The sequence below is a fragment of the Taudactylus pleione genome, unplaced genomic scaffold (assembly GCF_031769625.1).
Source record: "Taudactylus pleione unplaced genomic scaffold, aTauple2 ptg000310l, whole genome shotgun sequence".
NCBI lineage: Eukaryota > Metazoa > Chordata > Amphibia > Anura > Myobatrachidae > Taudactylus > Taudactylus pleione.
Genome location: NW_028284711.1, coordinates 2146310 through 2160892, shown reverse-complemented (window position 1 = coordinate 2160892; position 14583 = coordinate 2146310). Strand labels below are relative to the sequence as shown.

Genomic DNA, 14583 nt, shown 5'->3' with positions numbered 1-14583 from the left:
TGCATCGCAGTGTGCGTGCGCAAACACCTCACTATGATCGGGATTGCGATCAAAGTGACAATGCAGACCCATTGCAGAGTGATTGATAGGAAGCACCATTTGGGGGTGGTGACGGGGGAGTGGTCGGCGAAACGCAGGCGTGTCCGTGCATTTGAATGCTGTTGCAACCTGGGCGTGCATAAATTATCCACTGCGATGCCATACGTAGTTTGGCCTTTCACTGCGTGCGATGAGGTTAGCAATTCCTGGGTAAGGTCAGAGCTTGTGCAAGTGTGCGTGAGGCTGCGATTGTACTCCATGTTACCGATGCTTTCGTAGTCTTGCTAAGTATTACGGATGTGCAGTGGCGGGCTGGGCTGGGAGGCAGGGTGCCATGTGCCCCCTGGGTCGCAGCGTCATGCGGGCCGCGGACAGTCTGTGTCACTGTGACACAGACTGCACCGCGTGTGTAGCGCTGACCGGACGGAGTTCGGTCAGCGCTACACAAGTGACAAACACACAGCCGCCGGCTCCGGCAGCTGTGTGTTTGTTTTGATCAGCAGCCAATGAGAGTCTGTCAGACTCTCATTAGCTGCTGCTGCGCCCACTGCAGGAGTCGCTCCATCTTCCGGCTCCCGCAGTGGGCAATGGGAGAAGCATCATGACGTCATATGACGTCTCTCCCATAATGCAGAGTGGCCTGGCCCGGGAAGGATAGATGGAGGAGCGGATGGCGACGGCGGGAGCGGGGATTGAGGTAAGTGTTTTTATTTGTTGTTGTTTTTTTATTACTACTGGGGGAGGGGCAGGTACTACAAGGGGGAGACCACTACTGGGGGCACTACAAGGGGGGGGACTACTGCTACTGGGGGCACTACAAGGGGGGACTAGTACTACTGGGGGCAATACAAGGGGGGACTACTACTACTGGGGGCAATACAAGGGGGGACTACTACTACTGGGGGCAATACAAGGGACCGGAATGAAATACCGCCGGCCGATTCCCGGTAGCGGCAGCCCAACATCAGAAGAGATCCCGGCAGCAGAAGCCTGACAGCGCTGAAAATCCTGATCGTGGATAGGTAAGTATTGTCTAACCCCCCTAACCCTAACCCTCCTTAGGGGTGCCTATCCCTAACCTCCCCCCCAAGTGTCTAACCCTAATCCCCCCTCTAAGTGCCTAACCCTAACCACCCCCTTCCCCGCTGCCTAAACCTAAGTCCTCTGGGGGGGTGCCTAACCCTAAGTCCCCCCCCGGGTGCCTAACTAGCCTAACCCTCCCGGGGGGGTGCCTAACCCTAAGTCCCCCCCGGGAGCCCTAAACCTAACCCTCCCCCCCCCCGCGGCGCCCGGCATCACTACAATCAGGATGCCGGGCGCCAGTCTCCCGGGGTCGGGGAAATTCCAGGCGTCTACATCTAGACGCCCGGTATTTCACCCTTGCTGGGATATGACAGTCGGGAAGCCGGCTGCCGGTATTTAGGCAGTCGGCTTCCCGATTGCATACCCAATACAAAGGGGGGACTACTACTGGGGGTACTACAAGGAGGGGGACTACTACTACTGGGGGCACTACAAGGGGAGGGGACAACTACTAGGGGCACCACTGCATAGGGGGAAGGGGACTACTACTAGGGGCACTACATAAGGGGACCACTGCTGGGGGCTCTATAAAAAGGGCAATACTGGGGGTACTTCATAGGGGGGAGACTACAACTGGGGTCACTATTTAAGGGGCACTGCATAAGGGTTACCACTATTGAGGGCACTGCATGGGGGGTGGACTGCTACTGGGGGCACTATATAAGGGGCACTGCATAGGGGGTACCACTACTGGGGGCACTATATAATGAGCTTACTACTGGGGGCACAAGGGGCACTGCACAGGGGGGACCACTACTGGGGACACTGCATAGGGGGATCACTACTGGGGGCACAACTTGAGGCCTGCATAAGGGGGTCCTCTCCAGGGGCACAGGGGGGCACTGCATATGGGCACCACGATGGGGCTGCCCCATATCTTTATTTTTACTTTACATTAATCCCATATGGACCCACCTCCTCCCTGGAACACTTGAGAGGGGGTGGGGGGGGCACCATAGCACGCATGTTCTTCTGACACCCTGGCTACACGCTACTCCTCTGCCAGGGCCGTCTGCATGCATTAGCCCCCCAGGCTAAAAGTTGCCAGCCAGCCCCTGCGGATGTGGGTGAGGTAAAGGGGGCGTCCTTATGTTGTGCTGCATAGCATTTGCAGTCATTAGCATATCTTCACAGTCAGGCTGCGTGCGTAATCGCTATTGCAATCGCAGTTGCGATCCGTTACTGAGTCAGGCCCCTAGTGTGGTGATTGCATTCTGCACTGGTGGGTGTCAGCATTGTGCAGAACATCAGATTTTTCTTTTATTAAGGTTACTATAAATAGAAAGTTTATTTTTATAGGATGAAAGTAAAAGGCATTTTTGTCTGCTTAGTTTTTTTTTATATTGCTGAAATTAACTTAAAAAAGTAAAGGTGGACTCAGAGGCGTCTTCTTGTGGTTAGTTCCGAAAGAACTCTGCATTTGTCCACGCAAAACTTATGTGCGTATTATTATCTGCAGATATGTCCCATTAATTAAATCTTTCCCGGACAGTGGAAGCAGTAGGAATGAAAAACATATGACTGTCATATTCCAACTAAATAATTAATATATAACTCTTCTTTTGCATATTTGGGGCAGTTACTGCAATTTAGGAATCTTAAAAAAAAAGAAAAAGTAGAAATCTCAAGATATACTAGAAGTAGCGGGACCCCACATATACCCTCCACCCCACCTACAGTATACAGTACATATTGGCATCACAGTTATGGACAATTTACATTGAGTCTGAGTAATTGCAGTCATCTCACCATAAACTTCCCAGGGTAATCTTTTTTTTCTTTTTTTGCTTTAACATTTTTAACAAAGCTCCTACAGCAGCAGCGTGGCAACAGTTGCAGCGCTGCTGATGTGAGAGCTGCTCCTAGCTGTGGAGACAGGAGATGAGCAGAATCGCCCCCCGTGCTGTGCAAGAGGAGGCTTCAGAGTCTGCCCCTGCTGCAGGAATGGTATGCAGTCGGGAAGCCGGCGGACCTAATCCCGACCGCCATCTTCCCGACTGTCATATTCTGGCAAAGGTCTAAAGACAGGCGTTGATATGTTGACGCCTGTCATTAGACATTCGCCGGGAGACTGACGCCCGGCATCCCGATCGAAGGACCCCGGGAGCCGAGCACGGATAGCCACGCGGGGGGGGTTAGGTTTAGGGTTCCCGAGGGCGGATTAAGGGTTAGGCACCCCCCGGGGAGGTTAGGTTTAGGCTAGGGGAAGGAGGATTAGCGTTAGGCACCGCCAGGGGGGAATTTAGGGATAGGCACCCCCGGGGGAAACTTAGGGTTAGGCACCCCCCAGGGGACTTAGGTTTAGGCAGCGGGGAAGGGGGGGTTAGGTTTAGGCACATAGAGGAGGGATTCGGGTTAGGCACTGGGGGGGAAGGTTAGGGTTAGGCACCCCTAAGGGAGGTTAGGGGGTAGAATAGGGTTAGCAAATACTTATCTTAGGACGATCAGGATTTCCACTGCTGCCGGGATGCTGGTGTTAGGATTCGAACCGCTGGTCATGGGTCTGGCGGTAAATCATACTGATTCCGGAGGAGTACAGGTAGGACCTGCACTACTGCCTCATAGTGGTGCGGGGGTGGAAGCACACAGTGGGCACAGCCAGGGGAGTAGTGCTGACAACAGTGAGAGGGCCCCCCTGTTTTAAGTGCCCCGGGCCCTCAAAAGGCTTAATTCGGCCCTGGGGGTGAGCACTGATGCACTAGGTGGACAATTCTTTATATAGTATTTTACCAGGAAACACACCGCTCCTAGCACAGTATCATATACAGTTGTTCCCTAATGACAGGCAAAGGGCACTTAGCATTATTACACATGAGACCTGCGGGACAGACAGGTATCAGATTAATGCGACTGGCCAGGTTGCATGACATATAAGGCGCTCTATAGGAGAAGGCAAAGCGTCCTGAATCAGTACTAAATTAAGCGCATTCACACAAATAGAATTACTATTTAGCACTTATATAAATGATCTGTAATATAGTAAAACACTCCAAATATATATATATTTTAAAGGATTTTAATTCTAAGTTTTATTTTTGTCTATGAGATATGAGATATTTTTGTCTATGAGATATAAGCCGTTTACAGCTGTGGGCCTGATTGTTTCGTACATAGACTACAGTCAATACTCTGCAATCTGCTCCGTTCTGTGGCGCTCTTAGTTATTAGTACACATGTGCGTTGCTCCATTATTAAACCTCCCAGCATGCCTCATTGTGATCATCCCTTTACTCTCTTCTAGGACTGCAATGTGTATCTCGCCGGGACGGAGGAGGGACATATTCACAAGTGTTCATGCTCCTACAATGAGCAATTCCTAGATACGTACCGGGCGCATAAGGTGAGACGCTTGGTTACATCGAGATCATATTTAGACTCTTTAATAAAGTAATCAGGTCTTAATCCTGCATCTCTCCCAGGCAGCACACCATCGCTACTCTAAGGGTGCGCTACATTCAGCCGCCTGCTAGCTCTCGTCAGACAGGGTGACCTGCGCTATGTGGGGAAGTACAGACGGAACGCTGGGAGCGGTGACTACAGCAAGAAATTGCCCCATGGAGTAATATCTTACCGTTCACCTCCCTATATGCATTCTGGGCCTGATTCAGAGCCGGACGCTATTTGCGGACGGTCGTTCCAAAAAAGGGGCCGGCTATTTAAATTGAGCGCTCGCTCTTTGCGGTTTGTTGACGCCTCTATGTCTGAGCGAGCGAACGAAAAATGCGCTCGCTATTTTGTAAAGACGCCCCTTTGCCGTTCGCATCACACGTCATCTCCGCTATTTATTAGATTAATCGGGAACATTGAAAGGCATCTGACCTGCTCGCAGTGCTTGTGGTAGGATTTACTTAACGCTATCACTGCGAGCAGTTCAGGCTAAAAGACAACCAAGTGACGTGGCCGATGACGCTGCTTTGTTAATTATGCACTCCCATTAAGCGCCCTTTTGACCGTTAGGCACGCCTGCGTTCGGATCTCCACTCCCCCGTTTTCAAGCACCTTCCCCTGTTACCACCCACAAACGGTACAGTCTGTCAATCAAATTAGCAGCCCCTCGCTGTTTTGCGAGCGCACGATTTCCGACCGCAATGACTGGTTTGTGCATGCGCATTACGACCCATACGCATGCGCAGTTGTGCGAACATCGCTCACAGCGAACGAGCGGCCGCTTACGAGCGGCTCTGAATCAGGCCCTCTGTGCGAACTACCCCCTACAGAGGACTATATACTATATATAGTGCAGACTGCAGCCTCCGGGCCTGGTGTTAATGATGTATGGCTGAGATGTATCAAGCCTTGGAGAATTGTAAAGTGGAGAGCGATAAAGTACCAGCCAATCAGCTCCTAACTGTCATTTTTTAAACAGAGCCTGTAAAGTGACAGGAGCTGATTGGTTGGCACTTTATCTCTCTGCCAGGCTTAGTACATCTACCCCGTAGTGAGAATGAGGGATCGCCAAGGCTTGCCCAGTTCTACCCATAAAGAAAGAATGAAAACCTGATTTTAAGAACTTTACGGTGAAGGTTTGCATTTGGAATCTGCTGTTCAGCGCAACTCTGCAAAATGGACTTTTCCTTCAGCTTGTAACAGTGTCAATTCCAAATGTCTCTGTTTACAAGGTTCAGTGGATATATGCACCCTCCAGGGCGAGGGTTGTGACACCCACATGTTAAGGTTTGGTACCAGATGTAGTATTTCCCATCTAAGCTAAATATAGTGTTTTATTACACTATCACCTTTGATTTAATTCAGTTATGGGAGAAGCCAAGCATTGTTTCTTTATAATTTGATTTTCAATGTCCCTAATAGAGTGCAATTAATAGATTATCCGTCTGCTGCTGAAGCCGCTGATTTAATTTCTAAATGAGATTATTGGTGATTGAGTTTATCCCGAGAGCTGGGGATGAATCAGCTGCGACACTTGTCTGATGTATGTCTGTATAACGGGTGACTGGCACAACTGCTCACCACAACTGGAAGCACATAGCTGCAGAAGAAGTCAAAATATATGTTGGGGTACATAGACTGTGTATGTGGGGACGGGGGTGTCTATATTTTGTACATTAATTCCATGTCTGACAGACAGTGAAGCCCAAGTTATCAATTTGAGTCTTTGTATCTTGTATCATATTCTTCCGATGTTCTATTCCACAACAGAGAGGGTCATTTATACACACGGGTGCAAAGATAACAGGTGTTGTTACCAATAGCAACCAGATAGAACCTCGCCAGTTGCCCTGGGTGACTCCATCTTCCTCCTTTACACCAGTTTGCATAAGTGTCCCCCCAAAGGAGTGAGAAACAACAGATGACACGATGGCTTTTCCTGGTGAACGTCTTATATGTTAGTTTAATGAAACATATTGAGGGACATTAGTGAAAACGGTTCTAGAAGTAACTGTGTTTGCCATGTTAATCATCTCCTAGGAGTGTATTCACTAAAGTGCGAGTTTTTAGAAGTGGAGTTGTTGCCCATAGCAACCAATCAGATTCTACTTTTATCTAGCACCTTCTAGAAGATAATAGCTAGAATCTGATTGGTTGCTATGGGCAACATCTCCACTTCTAAAAACTCTCACTTTAGTAATTATACCCCCTACAATCTGGTTCATACTGTCATTATTTTAGTACAGTCTAGAATATTAAACGTCTGTACATTAATACGAGGTTCTTGGCCGCAGACGTTTTTTACCTGCATGCACACTCTGGGCCCGAGTCAGACGCAAAGCAGCGTTCGCTCGTAGCTGGCCGATTTTCTCATTCTGTGCATGCATATAAGCCTCTGTACGCGTGCGCAAGCCAGTCTCAGCGTTCGGGAAACGGGCGCTCGAAGTACACATACTGAGCGCTAATTTGAGTGACAGTGCCGTTTGTGGGTGGTGTCAGGGCAAGATCTATGAAAACGGGGGTGTGGATGTGTGAACGCAGGCGTGCCTGTGTGTTGTAACGGCGTTTCATGGGCAAGCATAATTAGCATGGAGGCGTCATTGTACACTTCACTTGGTTGTATTACGCCTGCAGTGATCGCAGTGCTTGCGGCAGGGTAGGGTCTACCTCAAGGGCTACGAGCAGCTCCGATGGCTCTCGATGTTACTGATATTGCATACACTTCCTGGAGATGACATGTGCGGTGAAGGAAAAGGAGGCGTCTTTAGACTGGCGTGCGTTCATCTGCCGTCGCTCTCTAAGACATAGAGGGCGTCCTTAAGCCTTGCTATGCGATTGCGGAATTTGCATACCCTGCTCCTGATGGCTGCGAAGTGCGCTGCGTTGTGTCTGGGTCTGAATCGCCCCCCCTGTGATATTGCAGACGATATTTTTGTAAAATCACCGTGCATGGCCTGAAAATGCCAGGCATGTACGAATAATGATCTAGTCAATCTCGCTATGATCATAATCGAGCAAGGTGGAAAATGCACTCTGAAGATGACCCCTGCCCAATTGTGTGTGAGGTCATTATTTTTATGACCACAAGTGATCCGGCTGCTCAACCCGAGAGAGAAAGGCTGAAATGATGTTCAATTTGGCCATATTGAAATATGATATTGTGACTATTGGGCCCAGAAGTGGGATCGCCCTGTGTGTTGGCACCTGTTAGACTCAAGTTTAGAGATGAGAAAAGGGATGGGGGCATGTTTCTTCAGCTTTACATAACTGAAACGCTCTCACACCCCGCAAAAGAAGTGGTACTGTACAGAACAGGAAATGTTACTGAGCAGTAATACGTAATAATAATTGCATACCAACAAATAAAAACTTCAGCTGATCCATTGCCAGTGATGAACCTTGTTCGAGTCAGATGTATAATAAAATATGTCTGAGTAATAACATTTTAAGTTTAATTCTCTGTCGGTTTATATTTCATTGTCCACATTTCTCTCTAGAGGGAACCCAGGTCTGATCGGTATCTAACAACTTCTTATTGGTTACAGCAATTACACAGCTACTGTAGACTTTGTTTTCCCATTCCAGGGTCCGGTGTATAAGCTGGCGTGGTCTCCGTTCTCCCCAGACGTGTTTCTTAGTTGCTCAGCAGATTGGTGCATCCATTTATGGCGCCAGGACGTTATGAAACCCATCTTGACGTTTTCGGCCACGACCAACGCTGTCCATGACATAATGTGGTCTCCCACCCTCCCGTTGGTGTTCGGGGCAGTAAACGAGAACAGAATAGAGATCTGGGATTTAAGTGTCAGCACGTAAGTTACAAGCAGACGTTCTATAAAAGATTTCTTGCCGCAGGATGACGACGCTGTTCATAAAGTCCGGTCAGGCCATAGTCTAGATTAGTCGGAGAATAATAGTCATTTTTGGCCTGTACAGTGGGGAGATAGAATCATATTTTTACACAACAAAATAAAAAATGTGTTTTAATTACAGATATATTTCAAGTTCATTTAAAGTATTATCTCTATGGTCAGTGTCACTGAGCCGCTTGGGTTACATTTCCTTTATTCCCCCTTTATATGTAATAATATCGGCCAGGAGCCATGGAAGGAGACAGAGGCCCTGATTCAGAGCCGGACGCTCTGACAGAGCGCTCACTCTGAATCAGGGCCGTCCTTCCTGATTTTAGAGCGGCCTCCTGGCCGCTCGCATAGCTGTGGGTGACCACCCATAGCTATAGCGAGCGGCCAAAAATATGGTCGCGATGGTCGTGACCATCGGGCTTGCGACGAGACCCTGCGGTAGGATCTCGCTGCCGCAAGCCCTGGAGTGCTTTTGGCTCTATCAGAGCCGAGAGCACTCCCACTGACATCACTAGTGATGTCAGTGGGGCCGGCCCCAGACGGTAGGCGTTCCCATGGGAACGCCTCCATCTGGCCAGCCACGCCCCCGGCACGCCCACCAAAGGGGGCGTGCTATCACTCACCATCGACAGCACGCCCCCTTTGTAGCGAGACCCGTAGCGGCGGCATGCACACTGGCCCAACATCGACCCGCTTGCGAGCGGGTCTGAATCAGGCCCAGAGACAGCTCTAGAGACTCAGGGCCTGATTCACTATAGATCGCAATATAGCGTACGCACGCAGTTCAACTGCGATAGTATGCTAATCCATAGCGATCGCAATGCCGCCGCACCACTACATAAGGACGCCCACTTCACCTACACGCACATCCGTAATGGTTAGCAAGACTGCGAAAACATCGAGTAACATCGAAGCCCCACGCACAGCTAAGGCAGGTGAGACCTTACTCAGGAATTGCTTACTTCAGCGCACGCTATGAGGCCTCAGGCTGCGTGTGGTATTGCAGTGGCTAATATATGCACACCCATGCAACACCGTCGAAATGCCCTGGCATGCCCGTGTTCGGCAGACCACACCCCCGTCACCACCCACAAACGGCACAATCACTCTGCGATGGGTCTGCGTAGTCACTGCCCGATCACAGTGGTCGGTTCGCGCATGCGCAATGCGGTGCATGCGCAGAACGCAACAATCGTCCGATTGCGTGCATATAAGCAGCTGCGTTCCTCGCTGAATCAGGCCCTTAGACAGTCCGTGGCTATTTCTGAGTCGCACGGGTCTATCTTCAGCAGATGCCAAAGGAGGGTTTTTGCATACGGCGCATGTGCGGAAGTGACTTTACACATTACCATCCTGACTTGTGGCGGTGTCGCTAGCGTGTAGCCAATGCTCCTTGCTTACTCTATGAGGCACCGACAGCGTTACTGTATAAATAATATACCCCACATAATACATTCAACCTAACATGGCGGGTGGACTAAAGACAGAGCAGCGGTGATTCTAGATTGCTCTGCTCCCCTCCCCCTTCAATATATGTTTTAAATTAAACCTTATTGCCCCAATACCCCACCCCATTCATAGGCAAACGCAGGGGGGGTTTCCGTCTGCCCGAAAACCCCCCTCATCAGACCACACCATTACCGCAATAGAAATAGTAATATAATAGAATTTTACTAGTGCTGCATGTTCTTGGAATGGAGCCCACATCTAAAATAAAACCATTCAGCTCAGGCAGGATGGACCTACTGCCGCATCTAATGGCTTACTGTGATCACTGGTCCTGTATATGCTGGAATTATGACACACAATACACTTTGTATGACACATTTTAAAGCTGGTTAAGTGCTAATTCTACCCTCTTCATGGACTGGCCACACTCACTCTAAAATCGAGCATTTGGAAACCCCCCTCTAGAAATCCTGTGTTTGCCACTGCCATTGCCGGTACATGGTGTTTGAGAGCAGGAGAGGTGCCGATCAGACTGATGATTGCGCACAAGCCAGGGCTGCCATGAGAAATTGTGGGGCCCAATACAGATAGAACAGCACAGGCAAACGCAGGGGGAGTTTCCGGTTGCCTGTAAGTCCCCCTCCCCAGCCCACATTATGACCACAATAGAAATAGTAATATAATAGAATGTTACTAATGCTGCATTTTTTTCTCAGTATCAGATATTAAATAATTAGCACCCCCTAAAGATCTTTTAACATGTGTCAGCCTGTGATAAATACACCAACTAGGAGATCTGGAAAACATGCACTGTTAGGGGTGCACTGCTATAGACCATCAGTAGGGTTAATTATTAATACTGTATAATAATACACTATCCAGTGCATAATGAGACCTATATGTACATACAGTCAGGTCCATAAATATTGGGACATTGACAGAATTTTCATATTTTGGCCTCTATTCACCACCACAATGGCTTTGAAATGAAACAAACAAGATGTGCTTTACCTGTAGACTTTCAGATTTAATTTGAGGGTAATTACATCCAAATCAGGTGAACGGTGTAGGAATTACAACGGTTTCTATATGTGCCTCCCACTTTTTAAGGGTCCAAAAGTAATGGGACAAACTAAACAATCCTAAATCTAACTTTCACTTTTTAATACTTTGTTGCAAATCCTTTGCAGGCAATTACAGCCTGTAGTCTGGAAGCATAGACATCACCAGACACTGGGTTTCATCCCTGGTGATGCTCTGCCAGGCCTCTACTGCAAATGTCTTCAGTTCCTGCTTGTTCTTGGGGCATTTTCCCTTCAGTTTTGTCTTCATCAAGTGAAATGCATGCTCAATTGGATTCGGGTCAGGGGATTGACTTGGCCATTGCATAACATTCCACTTTTTAGCCTTAAAAAACTCTTTGGTTGCTTTTGCAGTATGCTTCGGGTCATTGTCCATCTGCACTGTGAAGTGCCGTCCAATGAGTTCTGAAGCATTTGACTGAATATGAGCATATAATATTGCCCGAAACACTTCAGAATTCATTCTGCTGCTTTTGTCAGCAGTCACATCATCAATAAATACAAGGGAACCAGTTCCATTGGCAGCCATACATGCCCACGCCATGACACTACCACCACCATGCTTCACTTATGAGGTGGTATGTTTTTGATCATGAGCAGTTCCTTTCCTTCTCTTCTCTTCCCATCACTCTGGTACAAGTTGATCTTTGTCTCATCTGTCAATAGGATGTTGTTCCAGAACTGTAATGGCTTTTTTAGATGTTGTTTGGCAAACTCTAATCTGGTCTTCCTGTTTTTGTGGCTCACCAATGGTTTGCATCTTGTGGTGAACCCTCTATATTCACTCTTGTGAAGTCTTCTCTTGATTGTTGACTTTGACACATATACATCTACCTCCTGGAGAGTGTTCTTGATATGGCCAACTGTTGTGAAGGGGTTTTTCTTCACCAGGGAAATAATTATTTTGTCATCCACCACAGTTGTTTTCCGTGGTCTTCCGGGTCTTTTGGTGTTGCTGAGTTCTCCGGTGCGTTCTTTCTTTTTAAGAATGTTCCAAAGAGTTGATTTGGCCACACCTAATGTTTTTGCTATCTCTCTGATGGGTTTGTTTTGATTTTTCAGCCTAATGATGGCTTGCTTCACTGATAGTGACAGCTCTTTGGATCTCATATTGAGAGTTGACAGCAACTGATTCCAAATGCAAATGTCACACCTAGAATCAACTCCAGACCTTTTACCTGCTTAATTGATAATGAAATGATGAGGGAATAGCCCACACCTGTCCATGAAATAGCTTTTGAGTTGATAGTCCCATTACTTTTGGCCCCTTAAAAAGTGGGAGGCACATATTGAAACTGTTGTAATTCCTACACCGTTCACCCAATTTGGATGTAATTACCCTCAAATTAAATCTGAAAGTCTGCAGTTAAAGCACATCTTGTTTGTTTCATTTCAAAACCATTGTGGTGGTGAATAGAGGCCAAAATCTGTAAATTCTGTCAATGTCCCAATATTTATGGACCTGACTGTATATGTCCAGGGCACTGCTATGGTCTACTGCTGCTCCCCCAGACTCCCAAACTTGCACCAATCCTCTGGAATGGTGCCCACATCTGAAATAAAAACATTCAGCCCAGGCAGGATGGTTCTACTGCCGCATATAATGGCTTACTGTGATCGTTGGTCCTGTGTGTGCTGGAATTATTTCATACAGTACATTAGTATGAAGCTGGAAAAGCGCTAATGATGCCCTCTTCATGGACTGGTCACACTCGCTCTAAAATCAAGAATTTTGGGGGGGGGAAACACTAGAAATCCTGCATTTGCCGATGAACAGACAGGGTCCCCCTCATCCTCCTACATTCAGTATAAAACCATTGCAGCTGAGCAGATCTATGTAGTAGGGGGCTGTAGGGCATTGGATGGGTGGCTGCACACTACATAGATCTGCTTAGCTGCAATGGTTTTATACTGACAATTACAAGTACCTTCATATAGTTAGAATCACCAGGCTTCCTATGCAGGAACTCCATGTGTAAGGTGTCTGCCTGCAATGTGTGAGGTTTTGGGTTCAAGCACCTGGTATGACATGAGGAGGAATGTGTCTTTAAATAAAGGAGGATATAAGTGAGGGTGCACATGTCCTGCTGTACCTACAGGAGCCCGTCTGTCTGCCCCACCACCCATACAACAGTAGGAGATCGGACACTGACAGAGGGAGGGGGGGCGCAGCATGGATAATGACTCTGACAGCAAACTGCAGTTTGCCGTTTACAGGCTAAATCGTCGGCACGCTGCGGGTCCTCGCTGAGCCCTGTACATTAGCACCGACTGTACCTCCCTGATGGCGGCCCCGGCACTATCTACGGCATACAGTGTACCGGCTCTGACAGTGGAGATGATACTGGGAACAGATTATGGCAGCCCATTTAAACCCATCTTAGTGTACACGCAGCCCTGTCCCCCATCCACGATCCTGATAATCACTGAGGGTACAGGACAGATTCCCAGACCCCACCTTACTATGAAAATTGAACATGTTTTTTTTCCCCTATTTCTCTTTAGTTTAGATCCGATCATCGTGAGCTCGGCTAACCCCGGGGTGAAGCTCACAACCCTGTTATTCGCTCACAATACGAATTGCGTCCTGACAGGAGACAGCGACGGACAAGTTAGCGTGTACACGCTGAGAAATGTGACCAGTGTAGATTCCTCACAGGTGAGTCACATGTAGGGTTCTAGATGGAGAACGTCCCCCTGGATCAATCCAGTATCTAATTGATTGCACCTATCAGGAAAAACCCAGAAAAGGCATTTAACGAGGACCCAGCTGCATCACTGAGGGAAATGCCTCGTGCCTCATTACATCACAGGACCTGATAGGCTGCAGTGTCATAAACAATATTAAATCATTCCCAAAAGTCTGCCTCCACTGTGGGAAGGTAACGGGTGCACTACAAGTAACAGATTCTGCTCATTGTCACCACCAGTTTGCCATGACTGTGCCCTACATGGTGCAGGTCTCACTTCAGTCAGTTTGATTTAACCATCTGTGCTCAGCCATGGATAGCCTTAAAACCTGGACTGTTAGGGTGCCTTGAGGACCGAGCTTGAGAAGTACTGCCGTAGGCCATTAAAAAGCAGGACCTTTGGGGTGTAAGGGCCGTACCCATGCCATGCGATCTTTGCCAGTGTTGCACGTTGACCTCCTGTCCTCAGACTGTGCCCACTGGTGTTTTTTTCGCAGACGCTGCCGTCTTACTCCTGAAATTTACATTTTGGTGCAGTTTTATTCTGCACCTCGCCCATTTTACGCATCGATATCCACCATTCACAGCATCACTATTAACAAAAGCTAATAACCTGGTTGTTTATCTACCATATAAATCTGCTATCCTGCGTCAGAGGCTGTTTATCTCATTATAACGGTCTGGGACAGGTATATGATACCTGAGATTTCCTATAGGACCAGGTGTGACTTATTTATGTAATAACAGCGGTAATCATTAGGTCTGATAACTGTGGGGAGATGATCCAGTGAATTGTACAGGGACTGACAATTATCTTCAGCTGTCTGATCCTTTGCTGTATTATACCGATTCTAACATCTTCTAAACTCATTTTTTGCCCATAGAAATTAAAGAGCCGCTTCATCCTTTATAAGAGTGTATGCTAAATGGGAGGGAACATCTTGTATTGTAGAGGTTTCTCCTCCAATAGGCACCTGATACATTTGTTAG

General features: G+C 47.8%; 1 protein-coding gene across 1 annotated transcript in view; it reads left to right on the top strand.

Annotated features, from left to right (window-relative positions):
* DNAI4 (dynein axonemal intermediate chain 4) overlaps positions 1 to 14583 on the top strand; it is a 58392-nt gene that overhangs the window by 37544 nt on the left and 6265 nt on the right. Inside the window, exons 14-16 of the mRNA XM_088442388.1 lie at positions 4364 to 4462; positions 8095 to 8321; positions 13409 to 13562. Coding sequence (XP_088298514.1) covers positions 4364 to 4462; positions 8095 to 8321; positions 13409 to 13562 — 480 coding nt within the window. The remainder of the gene's footprint in view (positions 1 to 4363; positions 4463 to 8094; positions 8322 to 13408; positions 13563 to 14583) is intronic.